At 26.7% G+C, this 17,427-nt stretch overlaps 1 protein-coding gene across 1 annotated transcript; it reads right to left on the reverse strand.

Annotated features, from left to right (window-relative positions):
• Positions 1 to 332: 332 nt before the first annotated feature.
• LOC120087357 (glycolipid transfer protein 3-like) lies at positions 333 to 5,274 on the reverse strand. Its single transcript, XM_039044349.2, has 6 exons — positions 5,058 to 5,274; positions 4,916 to 4,971; positions 4,723 to 4,838; positions 2,736 to 2,871; positions 1,644 to 1,787; positions 333 to 593 (listed from the first exon to the last, which is right to left on the reverse strand). The coding sequence occupies exons 1-6, from the start codon at positions 5,248 to 5,250 to the stop codon at positions 558 to 560; spliced, it is 681 nt and encodes a 226-aa protein (XP_038900277.1). The 5' UTR covers positions 5,251 to 5,274; the 3' UTR covers positions 333 to 557.
• Positions 5,275 to 17,427: the final 12,153 nt, after the last annotated feature.

Raw genomic sequence — 17,427 nt, forward strand, 5'->3', positions numbered from 1 at the left:
CCAAATGCAACAACTCAAGTCCAGAAAGGGCATGCAACTTTTGGAAACAAAATCACAATTTAAAAATAGATTTTTTTTTTTTTTTTTTTTTTTGCATTTTTATCCCGACCAACTTAGTTACTCTAACCAAACAAATCATTAAAAATAAAATAAAATAAAAACCAGCCTAAAAAATATTGATGTGAAGCTAAATAACAATCAGATTATATTTACCAAAATTATGTAAAGCCAACACATTAAAGATCTAACAATCGATTATGTTAAAAACAAATTGATAAAAAAAATTTAACATCCATACCTATGAAACAATATATATGATCCAAATGAACGTTTCTTAACATCAAAAGAAGATATTGGGATGTTGGAAAATGTTTCAAGGTTAATATAAAAGTGGAAGAGTAAGAGTAAAACAAAATTACATAATTACAAGGGCATCACATAAACAAATTAATCAGCTCAAAAAAAAAAAAAAAAAAAAAAAAAACTAATAATCACCACACCAATAAGACTTCACGTAGTACTCTGGTCTCCTTCTTGTTTTCAATTTTAGAGGTTAATTATTTAGACTTTATCCGATCCAAGTTATACAGTCTCTGCATAAGCAAGCCAATATATATATAGACAGACATAGAGATAGATAGCAATAATAATAATAAGAAGAAAAAAGATATATCAATTTACACTATTTACAAATTGTGTCAATTTAAACTCTGAGCTTTTGTACTTTTCATTACGTTTCATTGGAAAAAATTCCATATGAAACTTATAATTATATCAATTTAACTTATAAATTTTCATAAATAAATCAATTTAGACTCTTTTAAGAAAAATTGTTCATGTATTTACTCTAATCATCCATTTTCTAAAATTGGTATTTGAAGAATTTTATATATGTTTGAGAATCAATACATACATGGATAATTTTCAAATATAATCATAAAGAAATATCTAAATTGAATAACTTATGAAAATTTATGAGTTTAATTAACTCAAATTATAAACTTCACATGTACAAAATCTGAAGGAGTGTGTAAATTGATACGAAAGCTCAAGATTTAAATTAATACAATTATTAATTAAAAGTTTGGTTAAAAATAACTTTTAATCCATTACCTTTCATATAAGTAACGATTTAGTCCTTATACTTTCAATTTTGTTACAATTTAGTCCCTAAACTTTACTATATAACAATCTAGTCGTTGAATTTTAAAATTTATAACGTTTTTGGCACCTATCGTAGAAATTAATATTAACATTTTAATGAGATTTCATACATAAATAAACCGTTAAAGTAATCGGAGACTTAATAGTTTTACAAAATATAAAATTTACATCATAAAGTATTAAAAATTAATTTTGATTATTTTTTTAACATTAGGGACTAAATTATTACAAATTTGAACGTATAAGAACTAAATTGTTACATACTAACGTTCAAAGACTAGACTGTTACAAAATTAAAAATATGAAGACTAAATCATTACAAACCAAAATTTATGGACTAAATTGTTATTAATAAGTTCTAAAAATTTTAATTGATATAGCCTTCCAATATGAGGTATAAATTGATATTATCCTAATAATAATTACCAAATAATAAAAAAAAATGGATTGGAAGAAAATTAAAGGTAGGGATTTTGTACCAGAATGGAGTGAGCCTGTTGGAGAAAAGCTGAAAGCAAAGGAATCAAAGTATGAATGTCTTGGAGAAAGGTCTCATAATTATCATCATTTTCCATTATTATGTTGATGAAGGTTGCTGTATCAGGTACCAATTTCAGAGCTATCTGCATTGAATAAACCCTTGTTTTTAAAACCCTAATTAACCCTCTAAATGTAGAGTGTATGTATCTATTCAGTCTCCAAACTTTTCGTCTAATATGGTTTTTCAACCTTTAATTTTGTGTGTTTGATAGGTCTAGATATATTCAAAACGTTTTAAAAATTAATTAATCTATTGGATATAAATTTAAAATTTATGTCTAATGGAACCCTCAATTTTGAATTTTCTATTAAATAAATTCGTGAATTTATTTTTTAAAAAAATATCAAATAAATGAAAGGCTTATTAGACACAAGAATTGAAAGTTGAGGACTCTATTGGATACAATCTCGAAAGTTTAACGGCCTATTAAGCACAAACATTCTCAAGTTTATGAACCTATTGGACACAAAGATGAAAGTTCAATGATTTATTTGGACAATTGAAAATTTAAGGCAAACATCAAAATTTAAGGAAACAAACTTCTCTTTTAGAGTAATTGTTTTAAATGGAAAAGATGTTGGAAATATTATAAAATATAGCACGAAAATGTCACTGTATGTCTGTAATAAATGCTAATAGACATGTTAGTAACACTAATAGGTGATTGTTAGTGTCTATCACGGTTAGATAGTGACATTTTATTATATTTGTAAATAAGTTAAGTTTCAACGTTTATTAATTAAAAAAAAATGTCTTTATAATGTTTGGTTATAAAAATAGGGTTATTTTCAAATAAAGAATAATGTGTCAATTTATTTATAAATATAATAAAATATCATTATGTATTAGTGATAGACTACGATAGATCGTGAGTGATAGATGTCTATTATAGTCCATCGTAGTCTATCACAAATAGACAATAATATTTTGCTATGCTTCAAATATTTTAAGTAGTTTTAGTATTTAAAACAATTACACTAAAAAAATATATAATAAACCATGAGTAAAAAGTAAAAAGTAGTTTAATTACTTTGTAAGCAGCCAATGAAATCCAACCATGCCATGGCTTCAGAGTTACATTGTAGGATTCCTCTACAGCTTGTTCCATGTTCATCCCAGGTTCTATTGATATCTTCTCCAATAGGCTCATTGTGAAATCTAGAGATCTACACATATAACAAACCCCATCATCCTATATTACTTAATAATTAAATTAAACTATTTAATTAACAACAAAATATAATAATTAAATTCTTCTCTTATGACTGCTTTAATTAAAATTGTGTTATTAATTCGTCATCATAATAAAATTATTATTCTCCTAAGGAGTGAATTGATCTTAAATAATATATCATAAAAAGAAATTAACAAAATATCATTAATATAAACCTAATATTACGTACTTAATAATTTAGTTTACATATTTTCAAATGTTTAAATTTAATCCTCGTACATTTACATTTCAATAAATCCTAAAACAAGTCCCCTATAGCTATTATTAGTTTACTTTGTCAATTAACCTAAATTATATGTTAGGCTTCTTTAAACCTATTTATATGGTTATTGTTATTATAATGGTTAAAAAATACATTTGGTCTCTAAACTTAAAAAAAATAGCAATATTTTTAGTTTTCGAAATTTATTAATTTATAACGATTTAGTTCTTGTATTTTTAAATTTATAACAATTTAATACGTAGATATTATATTATCAAACTAAATTTGCTAATTCTGAATTTATAAATAAGTTCCTAAAATTTGTTAGTTTGTAACAAATTATTCCCTAAATTTTCATATCATTCTAGTCTACCTACTTGTGACAAATGGTCAATATGTAAACTAAATATAGATTAAACAATTTATTTATAAACCATAAAAATTGAGTTGTTATGCATAATAAAAATTCTTACTTAATTTTTTATGAGATTTATCTAGGTTGGAATTAAATTGTTACTAAATTTGAAGTATAGGAACAAAATATTTCCTTGTTAAATTTCAAGAACTAAAGTTGTTAGGATTTGGAAAAAGTAAAAAATTAAGGCTTCGTTTGCTAATTATTTAATTTTTTGTTTTCTTTTTTGAAAATTAAGTATATTTCATCCACATTTTTTAAAATGATTTGGATATTTTTTTAAGTAAATAGTTGAATTCTTAGCCAAATTCCAAATTCCAAAAACTACTTTTTTTTAGTTCTCAAAATTTGACTTAATTTTTTAAACCATTGGTATAAAATATATAACAAATTAAGAAATTTGGAGGTAGATAGTTTCCATAGGCTTAATTTTCAAAAATAAAAAAATATATATATGATTACCAAACGGAGCCTAAATCATTATAAATTAATAACTTCACAAGTCAAATTGTTGTTTCAGTGAACTAAATTCTATTTTAAAACCAAATTAAGTATTTTTTTTATCAGGTGAGGATAAATACTATTAATTTTTAAATACTATTTTAATCTCTATACCTTAGATTTTAGTTCATTTTGGTCATTATACTTTCAAAATGTTCTTTTGGTTCATTATGTACTTTCAACGTTAGTTCAATTTAATCCCCATACTTTTTTTAAAAATGATCATTTTGGTCCTTTAAAATTGAAATAAAAATGAAAATAAATAGATTAAAATGGTCACATTTTAAATATATATAAACTAAAATGAACCATTTTAAAAATATATAGACCAATAAATAAATCAAAATTATTCAAATTACAAGAATCAAAATGAACTAAAATAGAAAATAGAAGCAGGAGAGTAATATTCAAACCTAAAATTAACTTGAAAGACCATTTTCATAAAATTGAACCCAAGTATAATAAATTTATATTGAAAAATAGAGAACTTTTAGATCACATATAAGTAATAGTTATAACCAGTGTAGGCTTTATATAACTTTTAATTTTTAATATTCAAAACTAACTAACCAATGGATATTATCCTCAAAAAAAGAAAAAGGAAAAAAAAAGCCAATAGATGTTGAATTGCATGCAAAAACTGGATTTTTTTTAATGGAAATTACCGAATTAGCCAAAGGAAGGCTCTGCTGCAACTGCTTCCTGTCCTTGCCCTGCCTTCACTTCCTTCTTTCTTCAATATCTCAACCAAATCCCTCCATTCTTCCTCCATTTCAAACACCTGCAATTATCCATTCATTAAAAACATACCCGAAACCGGAATTACTTCTCTCATTACTAATTAATTTTCACACATACTTGGACGTTCTGATAAATTTCTTGCCTCAAAACCGTCATTGTTGGCCCTATTTTATCTGTATGAATCGAGAACGAGAGACGAGTATTAAATTTCACGCAAGGAGAAATAAAGAGAAAGAGCGAGAGAGAAAAAAGCACAAACCGAGAACGTGAATAAGGGAATTGCAGAGAGAAATGAAAGGTAAGACAGGGATGACAATGTTAATGGTAGAGGTGGAGGCGGCGGTGACGGTGACGGTGTCGTTATGATAATTATTTTTCTGATGATCTTCAGGTTTGACGTCGAGAAGTATGGAGAGTTGTTCAATTGCAGATTTGATGGCGGATTTCTCCATTATTTGAGAACTCTATGTACTCTATGCTTTCAATAATGACGGTTTATAGTTCCCATTTGTTCCTTCTACACAACTGCGGCCTTATATTTTCAGTCTTGTGGAATATAAAATTAGAGAGTTGGATTCATTAATATTTTAATTTTGAATCATCTTCTGCTGCTTTTATTTTTATTATACATATTTTATGTCCCACTCTTATTCTTAGTTTTATACTCTTACCTCCCCAATTCTCCAACGACCTCCTTTGAAAGCAAGCTCACGACTTCAAAGGATACTTCATCAGTACATGATTGATATCTACCTAAGACGTTAGAGAAAATTTGTCGTTTAACGTTCGCATCACTAGATATTGATCCAACACCAAGAAACTTTTAAAGATTTATAAATTTTACAATTTATTGTTACTCCATGGTGAATGTAAAAATTAACTAACAATAAATTTACGGCATGATATTTAATAAATTGACATAATAAAACATGTTATTTTAAGAGATTAAAAGTTGAGTAATTGTTTTAATTTGAAAACTATTTGAAATATTTTCAAATATAGTAAAATGTTAAGAAAATTGTTAGAAATAGTACCTCAACTTTCCATCTTTTAAAATTAGGACGCTTTTTGAAATGTCGTTAAACTAGTTTTTTTTTCGTGGATCTCGAGCAAGATCGACCACTAAGCTGTAGTTAAAAATTTTCTTTCATTTTTCTAACTTATAGATTGTTTTGGCCGCTTTTGTGTTTATGCCAAATCTTATCTATTTTCAATTTTTCCTCAAATCTGGTTATCTTGATCATATGAATTTCTAAATTTCCAAATGAATTTACCAACTAGATTTTTACAAGTGATGATTGCGTTTTGATTTTTAAATTTGGGGAAAGATTAAATTTTGTACAAAAAAAAAAAAAAATAGGTAAGATATGGAAAACATGTAAAATTTCAGTATTAATTTGTCCAAGAATTCACCGATCTCGATGTTAATCTGCCGAGATTCATATTGATATTTTATATATTTTCCATATTTTACCATTTCTGAAAAATTAATATTTTAAAAAATTTAAAAATCAAAATCGATCCATCTAAAAAATTCATTTAGATAATTGGTAAATTGATTTGGAAATTAGAAATTGGGCTAAAGATTTTAAAAAATTACATAAGATTTTGATTTAATATTTATTAAAGATAATCGGATTTGGGAGAAATTTGAAAATATATATAATTTGGTATAAGATTTAAGAAAATCACATCATATTTTAGAAAAATTACTCGAATGTCAAGGTAATCTCTCCGAGATATATTGAAAAAGACCCAAAACGGTCAAAACAATCGATAAGTTAGAAAAAACCAATAAAAACAATTTGAACGAGTTTTAGAAAATGGTACTATTTTTGTAAAGTAAAAACTTAAAGATGTTATTTCTGACAATTTTCCAAAATGTTACTATCCATGAGAGAAAAACACTTATAGATATTTTATGAATGTCTATCGTTATTTATTAATAATAGATAATCCCATCTTATTATATGTGTAAATAAGTTATTTTTCTATATTTAAAAAAAAATCCTTAAAAGTTTGTGTTTCTTGACACGCAATTTGTGAGAAGTTGTTAGAAATTTTGAGTTTTTTTTTAAATTTAAATTAATTTAATTTTTTATTGATCGAAAGTTGGAACCACCCCTTAATATTTCTAAAAAAAGGTTTATTAAACTATGATCTGTTTCAAATGGGCTGTAATTAGTTTTTGAATGTTTAATAACATTTATTAAAATATATATACTTATTATTAAAATGTCACTATTAATGATAACATTGTTTTATAAGATGAATGGTAATTATATTAAAAGTGGCATGTTATGTTCTGTTGATTTGTTCAACATATATATATACATTTGTAGGTAATGACAAGGTTTCTGGTAATGTTTGCGTTTCTATCTACTTTCTTATTTCTAGGTTTATTATTTTTAAAAAATATATAAAAGAAAATTTTTAAAAATAGAAAAATAAAGAAAAATTATTTACACAAAATAACAAAATTTTAAACTTTTTATAGAAACTGATAAATGCTAATAGAAGTCTGTGAGTAACAGAAACGGATGGAAGTCTATTACTGATAAACGTTGATAGAAGCCAATCAATATCTATCATTTTTTTTATTTTCAAATATAAACCTATTTATTTAGTTTTTTTCATTTTCTATTTTTCTAAAAAGTATTCCTAAAGTTATGTGTAGATGTTTTTAAGTGAAAATCTAGGTCAGTTTCATAACTTTTTTTTCCCTTGCTGGTTGTTTTTTGAAAACTGGAGAAAAAACTTGTTTCATGATTATTTTTGTTTATTGTTTCTCAAAAAAAAGAAAAGAAAAGAAAACTCGTTTTATAACCATTTCTTCTTTCTTGTTTCTAATACATCTTTTTCCTTATTTTCTCCATTTTTATTGTAGTATAGTTATAGAAAAGGGATAGGCTTACACTTAACCTCGACCTAGCAAAATGTCCAATAATGGGGCATACCCCCACATTCTACGGCTTGATGAGTTGAAAGATCATCCTGATTTAACTCCAAATTCTATTTGGAATAATTGAGGTCATCAATTCCTATAAATATATCATTATAACTCTAGAAAAAGTAATTCATTTCTCATTCTCAAATCCTAAAACTTCTACACTATGTCACGCTTTAACTTAAGGATTAGAGTGTGTATGGCAAACATCACATTGGTATAAGCGTTACTTTTTTTTTTTTTTTGCAAGTCATGTTTTTCTCCCTAAAATAAATTTATCGTTGTTATCATGTAAATACTAAACTATTTTTCCTATTTGAATTTTGGCAACAACAAACATCAATACTACTATTAATTTAATGTTATCTAAATGATGTCGACTCAAATCCAACTCAATTATATAGCTCCATATATAGTATAATTGTAAATATTAAAATAAAGTTAGGTAAACAAATTTTATAAATAGAAAAATTCTAGCGGATTCCAAGTTTACTAAAAATTAAACCACTACATAAACATACGTGTTGTAAAATTCAAAATTAATTATTAGAAAAATATATAAATGTATAGCTGTGGCAGAATTTAAAATTCAAAAAAATATATATATATATAAATACACATAACAAAATTTAAAATTTAAAATTAGAATTTAAAAAAAATAAATAAAAATCAAATTCAAAACTAAAATATATTATAAATATTTAAATAATATGAAATTAAAAGTTAAGTTTGTTAGCTGGGATTCAAGATATGCAACACAATCTAAGACTTAGTTTGAGATAATAATAACTTATTAAAGTATTGTGCTTTTACAAATGTAGTTTTCACATGAAGTAAAAGTAGAATTTAAATTTCAATGACAATAAAAGTAGATATATAATTCAAATTATTTTTATTAATATTTTCATATATATATTAAAAATGAATATTTAATATCAAATTTATTATAAGAGAATTATTTTTTTAAAATCATATGCTATGAAATGAAAATAACTTTGTTCAATCTAAAAAATTTGACCAACAAAAAAAAAAAATTGTTATAAGAAAATTGAATCAATCAAAATTAGTTGATATTAAAGAATATACGTGGAGAAGTAAAGACATGGAAGGATAACTTTGAACCTAAGAACAAATTCAATAATAATTTTACAAAAATTAATAAATAATTAGATTTACCAAATAACTTAAACGATAAAGATTCTCTATGGTCGTCTTTTATTTCTACAAACACAATCCTCAATAAGGCGTAATTTAGGCAACAAACTCCTGAACCAAAGGTCTCTACTATTTTAAAAAAAAAATAAAAAATATATAAATATTTTTCAAATTTTGGAAACAATTAACAAGACGACTTATCAAGTTCCATTTGATACTCATTTGGTTTTGGTTTTTAGTTTTTCAAAATTAAGGTTATAAATACCTACTTCTACATATATGTTTCCTTATTTTGTTATCTATTTTCTACAATTATTTTAAAAAATCAAGCCAAATTATTAATTTTCACTTATTAACAAAAAAAAAAAAAATCAAGATATTAATTAACTTCTAAAACTATATATATATTTTTTAAAAAAAGGTATATCACTAAACTTTATTCATTCTCTAAAATTTCAAACCCCAATAAACAGTAAATAAATTGGTGTAACCTCAATAAGATTTCTAATTATAGATACATCACCCTTCTCTTTCTTATGTTATATTGCTGATTAAATATTGTAATCTATCCAATAATATATAGTTTTTCTGTCTGTGTCAAGTGTCAACTGTCTACAAATTATTGGCCCTTTTCAATTGAAATTTATATTTTAAAAAATGTATCTTTCAAAGATTTTGCTGTTTGTGTGCTGTGTTGAATTTAGCTTACAATTTCTTTAACCTATCCATTAGTTATCATATTGTCAAAATTATGAAATTATGAGACAATAATTGTCCATCTATATATTTTGGAATGTTTTCAATGTAGTATCTTTAAAACTATAAAACATGTCTTTCTTTCCACTACCTTTTGTCCCAAAATATATATACACACATATATATATAATATTTATTTATATATGAAATGGATCCTCTAAAAATACTTGAAAGTGATTATACATTTCATTTACAAATAATGGAATGTAGTCAACCATCATATTTAACTTTGAAAATATTTTAATAAGTATAACATTTAATTTTTTTAATGAAAATTTTGATAATATCGAAAAAAGTTTTAGGCACATTAGTAGTAAATTTAAGGATTAAGGTATTAAATCTTATCTTAAGACTAAACCTCTTTCCTATTTAAGTTTAGTCCCATAAGCTTTCAAATATTCTATCTGTAGTCCTTAAATTTTGCAATATTTTACTATACTTTTCAAACTTAGGACAAAAACTATTTTTTTTATTATTGCTTAATTTATTGCTTAAGCTTTTAATAATTCTTTTGATCTTTTCTGAAACTACATTTCTCCCACTACCTATGGCTTCAACTTGTTCATAGAGACAATACCAAAGTAGCTAAATAAACGAAAATAAAAATTGAATGAAAAAAAAATTATAAATATTACTTTTTTGTAAAAGTATTTTGTATAATAAAATTTGGAAGTTGGTTACAAATTTAACATATTTCTAGAAAAGAATAAGTGTAAATATAGCATTTTTTATAAGATTTTTTTTTTTTAACATTTTTCTTTAAAAGTTTATTGAGTGTGGACAAACTTTATAATTGTATTCTAAATTATAGTAACATAAATCTAAAATTAATCTCGATAAATTCTTTGACAATAAACAATGCTAAATCACACTAATTAAGTCAATCATGTACATTTTTAATATTTAACGAGATTTACCATACTAATCTCGAAATAGAAGATGTATCATTATTATAGAAAAATAACAAGAACCAAAATAGTATTTTATTCAAAATTCAAGTAGTACAAAAAAAAATAATAATAATTTAAAATTTAGAAGGTCAAAATAGGAGCATAATCAAAGTTGAAAGTTCATGAATCTAAATGAGATTTAAATTTAAATTAATCAAAAGAAAAGTTCAAATTAATGAAAATAAAAGTTTTAAAGAATTAATAATAAATAATTATAATGCACGTTAAGAAAGGATTAGTACAGTTATTCCGTGCATGTACCTGAGGCTTTTGCAAAGGAACTGAGTGTCTGAATGCGCTTCATTAAATAGCTAAGAACATTAATTAATTTTTAATTTAATTAATACTAATTTTTAATTTAATTAATACTCTTTTTTTTGCTCATATTACACTCATCATTTAGCTATCAGTGTAGATAACTTCAAATATTGTTGGATTTTGGTATAACAAACTCTAAACTTGTCTTCCAATTGGGATTAATTCTAATATTTAACCTTATTAATTAGCTCATCATAAACTTTTTATTTCTTAAATTAAGAGTAGCTAATCCTTAGGTTTTTAACATTTTAAAACTTTTAATTTTGTGTTCAAAATATATATATATATATATATATGAACTGTCAATTTGATATCTAATAAATCTATAAGTCATTGGAAATTGTGTAATATTTAGTATTGATCTATTAAATACAAAATTAAAATGTGAAGATTCTATTAAACACAAAATTCAATCATGTGTTTAGGAGTTTGTGAATTTTGAAAATATCAACATTTTAAAAGTTTAGTTACGTAACAAACACAAAATAATAACTTTAAAATGTTTACCTATCAAAGAAAATAAATCGTTTAGGATCTCTTTGATAGAAGATCTAAAAAAAAAAATTTAAAAATAATGAATTCAATGAAAATAACGTTATATTTCATATTTTCAAATATGTGCTTAGTAGAAGATTCAGAAATTAAATTCTCATTTAAACAATTGTTTTAAATGTGTTTGATACTATATTTGTAAGTAATAAAACTAATTGACCTATTATTTATGAACACATTTTATGTTAAAAATCTGTATAATGATTATTTTGTGATATTATATAATTTATAATGCATAATACATATCTTAACTTTAAAAAAGTGAATTGAGTTTATAATATAACATATTGTATGTCTAAACTGAATATAAACATACATTTTATATTTAGAATTCAAAATTGGATACATTGAAAACATAAAATTTTGTTTCTAGAATTGATATTGTTTGGATCTAAGAGTAGTTTTTAGAAATAGAATCCAAATTGTCTTACAAACACATATTTACTTAATTCTATAAATCTGAAAACATAAAATAGAAAAAAACATTTGATTGTAAACGGTGTTTACCTTCCACAGATACATGATTTAAAACTTACAAACTAATTTATGCCCACTTGATATTACACTTTTTTTTTTTTGTTAAATATAATATAAAAAAAATTAAATATAAAATGTTGTGGTAGATATTAATTAAAAAGTTTAAGATAAGCATGGAAAAAAAGGACAGATATAACATTATTTGAGTATGACAAAAATTATATGTCGTGGGCTGATTTGAATTTTTAAGTGGAGAGTGGATAAACCCTAATGTATTATCGTGGACAAAGTGAATCAATGTTTCTTTCTAATGTGCATGTGTCATAGATGATGTTCCCCTCCGAAGACTATGGGGGGAGTTTCTTTTAATTTTTCTTAGTTTTAAGGAACTTTTGTCCTTGGAATGACTTGAATTGTCTTCTCATATTTGAAAATTTATGGAATATGATCAATTAATCCTTATCCTCTTCCCTATCACACTTGACAACGTTTATTCTTTATTCAATAATTGATTAATTCTCTACATTGCATAATACAAACATGTATACTAATGCTACAAACCATAGCCATACAAGGAGAGTTCAAACATAAGAAAAATAAATTGTAGCTTTAATTAGACCATAAAAGTTTATATATTGTACCTCTTAAAGCCCATAAAAATCTTCATCTTCCATGAAGACAAGTGAAGATGGCAAAGATACAACAAGTTATGGAAAATAGAGAGTAATTTGAGTGGAGGTACCGCCGTGTGACCTAAAATTCTGAAACTTCCTATTTATAAACAATCACAGTGTCACGACACTACAGGACAACGTTGTGGTGCTAGGTCAAAATCTCGTAGCAGAAATTCTTTCCATGGCGACGATGCCACGATACTTTCCAACAGGATATTACTATCTTCAATGTCGAGCCTAGTGCCACACAATGTCGTGACACTAAGTCTCCAAGGGTAGAATTGTAGTTTTATGTCCACTTTGACCTAGAAGCTATGTTTGGGCTTCAAATGCTTTGTTTAAGTTCAATTTTCATTCCAACGCTCAACTCTACCTCTTCGGTACTCGAAGCCTACAAAATCATCAAATAAGCATATTAAACTTAAGAATGAACTCGAGTTAAGCTGAGTAAGACAACATACTTAGCGTGTTATCTAATCACCCCCAACTTTACTCTTGATCTTCCTCAAGTAAGGCAGAAAAATATATCAAATTAAAATGTTTACGGATTATGACTCTAGTCTCGATGCATTCAAGAACAATCTTTGTAAGAAAAAAAATCGTACAAGTATATCCAATCCATGAGACAATTTTGAAAACATTCTTACCCTATTCATGCAAGAGTAAATGCAAAGCCCTTCTTCTTAAATGGTAATGAATCGGAAAAAAGCTTTATACGACCTTTAATTCATTTTTCCTGTACTCTAGCTTAGGCACCAATCATCAAGCATCCAAACAATCAAGAATGTAATATCTCAAGTAAGGTACCTGAAATAAAATTCTAAGAACATCCTAAACTTGCATTTCTTTTACCTAAGGGCACTAGCTTTCACACATTCACTATAGGGACTTGTGCCTATGGGTGTCCTAATTGATCACAGACAAGACAACTTTTTTTATCCCTAATCATGTATGCACACTATAAGTTTATTTTGTTTTCTCAATCCTTTGATAATTTTTTTTTTTTATTCTTTTTCTTTCGAGTTCAAAATTTCTATTTAGCAAGAATATGAAAAATTTTCTTTTCTCCCTCAGTATCACATTACAATCTATTTCACAAGACACTCTCTAATTAGTGGGGTCTTTCGAGATGGCAATAAAAATATAGACTATATAAATAAATTCTAAGATAAAAAAAATACCCAAGACAAAGGGACTGAAAAACTTAAAACATGCATGAGAGGTAAGATTTTTTTTTTTAAAAGGGCTTAGAATAAAGAATATTGATAGCTACCGAAAGGGGTTATCTTATTCCACTTAATTCGGGCTCGTTATATGATTTTACTTGTTTATTCTATACTTTTGTAGGTGTCAAGCACTAATAGGATAGAATTGACCATCAGGGACAAGATTCGATCTAAAACGAATCAAAGTAGAGCTTCAAAGCATCAATCGAGGAAAAAGCATAAAATGACAAAAATGCCCCTAGGCAGTTGAAGGATTTGAATCTTCAGCAGAAGCGAGTGATCGCCTTTATGTTAGTGATTTCATATTTGGAAAGAGATCAAAGATAGAGAAATTGCATAAGGATAAATAACCTCAGCATGCTGTCTAAAAATTACATGGAGAAAGAGAAGAAAGGTTTACTCACCCTTGATGAAAATTCCTTCTTCACATTTTCCTCTCCCAAAAGATCATGAACACTGTTCTTCCTCACGAACACAACAAGAATAAACCTTCTCTTGGACACCACCATCAAAGCCTTCCTTTCTATTCTCAAAGGTAAGAACCAAGACGGAGTTGTGGGCTCGTCTAAGAATTTTTGTAAGGGAATTGATTTCTTGAGAGAATTCTTCAGAGAGGAAGAAGAATGCAAAGAGCAAAATAATAATAACAAAACATTCTCTGTCTTCCCAAAACCTTCTACAGTGTTATGTGAAAGAGGAGGGAGGAGTTACAGTAATTCCTCCACTAATACGATGGAATAACTCCCAAGGAAGTTATTCTTTAATATAATTTAAAGAATTATAATAAAATTAATTTTAATGCAAATAACTTTATATTAAATCAAAACTTTAATTATATCATATATAACATAATCATCACAAGTTTGAATCATATTCAAACTATATTTTCTTGCATAACCTATAGTTTTAATATGAATCATATTCATATTAAGTTTTAATCTATAGTATTTATATGAATCTCATTCATAATTAATATTTGAATCATATTCGAATATTTTTCTCTTTCATGAAACTTTATATTATAATGTATCCATATACATTATATAAATTGTGTTCCATACAATTAATTCCTTTTAATTAATTTGAACTATTCAAATTAATTCAAAATGTAATTAATTTTTATTTAACCCTTATTGAGTTAGCAAGAAGTCTTAATGGATCTATAGATTAGAAGATCTGATGATACGAGATTAATTAATTAAAATCTTTAATTAAATTAATCAACTTTAATTAATTGTTGATCACTCAACTAAAGATCGACAGCTGCACTCTTCGCACTGTAAATATATTTATGTGTCGATGGATATAACCAATCAATAGTAAGTCGACTTTTCATAAATTGCTCATAATTACAGCTGGACCAAATTACCGTTTTACCCCTATAGTTACATCTAACTCCTTAAGTCACTGATCCCTCTAACAAACAATTAGTTATAGTCCAACGATAAACTAGACCCCTCTTTGGCCAGTGAGAGAGTGAGGTGTCTCATTGTTCAAGACCTGAAATCAACTCTTAAGGGAACAATTCATTTACTTAGCCTATGACTGGGAATGAGTGAATTCAATCTTCTATAGTTGTGTTCCTAGCTCCCCTCTCAAACGAATCCCCAAAATGGAAAACATATTTAACGAATCTGGCCACTCTCACGTATACATATTAAAGGACCGCTTTTATAGGCAAAAGTTCACAACACACGTAGAGTTAATGTTAAGTTATCTATACTCATCCTAGTAAAATATAAGCTTCTTCAAGTAAGGGTGTTATAAAGAGAGACTAATCATTTCGTGGTTCGATCTTATACAAACTCTTTGTGTAGGTTACCCCCACTCACATATTTCCACATGAATGATCAGGATTAGATCATTTGTAACATTTTACAACGATTGTAACAATTACAAAGTCAACTGTATTTGTAGTATCACCAGGATAAGGTATCCTGCGGTATCCATATACTACATACCATCCAGGTTACTACTTAAACATGATCAACTTGTATGTCAACCACATACATGTTTAAGTTACATTAAATAACTTTGGATCTTCTTTTATTAGATTTGGTTAATTCAAATTAAATGTCAAATAGAATAACACTTTATTTTATTAAATAAATAATTAGTGTACAAATAATTTACAAACTACGAAATCCACGAGATTTAGGGCATCAACCCTAATAACAGTTTCAAAGATAGAAGCATGCCTAAGACAAGGGCACCATAGCGCTCCTTGACACTGCGACATTATGTCATTTAGAGAGATGAGAGTTGTATATCGCACCACGAAACTATGTATTTTGATGGAATCATCAGGCGGCCAACGTTGCGGTAAGGGAGGTTAGAGCGTTGTGACGCTTCCCTGCGTTTATAAATACAATTTTTCCGAATTAGGTCATATCATTTTGGCAGCCTCTAGCTCGGTTTTGCTTCTATAATTTCCCTTTCCTACTATTTCCTATTTGTCACTTGATTTATAAACATTGGATTTCATCTTGGCACCTCATGAGTGACTAAGGTAAGTCTTCCTCTAGCTTAGGGTAGGACAAGACCCATTTATCTTGGTTGGGAGACTTATAATTTTCTTGTTGCTTGTTGAACTTTTATTATTTTTAAATATAGTTCATCTTTTATGCATTGGATTCTTGAATAATTTGGCCAATTCTCATTCATTCATTGTTAAGCTAGATAAATGCATCTAAAGTGTTAATCTTAAAGAGGAAAGTGTTAAAGCATGTTTGATTGTGAATTCTAGATTGTTTGTAACGACCCCTTCAAAACATTGCATGATCTACTTAAAGAATGAAAACAATTAGTAACTTTGGCTACCAAGTTTTTTAATTGTCTTAGCTTAATTCCTTAGCATAAAGCATCTGCTTAATTGATATTGACGCTTTTGGACCCAATTAATTGAGTATCTAGATTAATTAAGTAAATAATTAAAGAATTAATATATCTTGCTTTGGTCTTTGCTGCTCAGGTCCACTGTCGTTGGTGATTGCTTGTCGTTACCTTTCACTCAAATCCATTCGTATGTGTTCATAAGGGATCTATTCTTCAGTTTTCTCACTGATTGTAGGCTCACTAGCACCACAGCGTATATATCCATTCGTGCATTGTCCAGAAATATCATATCTGCTCACAAACAAATCCATTAAGTGCTCACCGATCAGGGGTTCATGAATGGTAATAATGTGCGGCCTCTCGACTACTGCACATGCTTAATACCTATCACAATCGACAAATTCTTCTTATAGGCACGAAAGCCATAAAATTCATCTTCCCCTTCATACTTATTATTATATTAATGAGTGATTAGGAGCGGGATATAATGAGGGTGCTAAGTGTGTGTCAACCTAGTTGAGATACATTGGTACACCAACGGATCCACACTATAGAAATGGAGGAGATAGTCCATCTTCTCCTTTATGCTTATTGTTATATTAATGAGTGATTGAGAGTGGGGTATGATGAGAATGCAAAGTATGTGTCAACTTAGTTTATATATATCGGTGCACCTGCTAACCCACACCATATCATAGAAAAAAAGGCAAAAAGTTCGTTAGAAGGATGAAGTTCTCTA

The sequence above is a fragment of the Benincasa hispida genome, chromosome 9 (assembly GCF_027475165.1).
Source record: "Benincasa hispida cultivar pf3 chromosome 9, pf3_genome.v1.1, whole genome shotgun sequence".
NCBI lineage: Eukaryota > Viridiplantae > Streptophyta > Magnoliopsida > Cucurbitales > Cucurbitaceae > Benincasa > Benincasa hispida.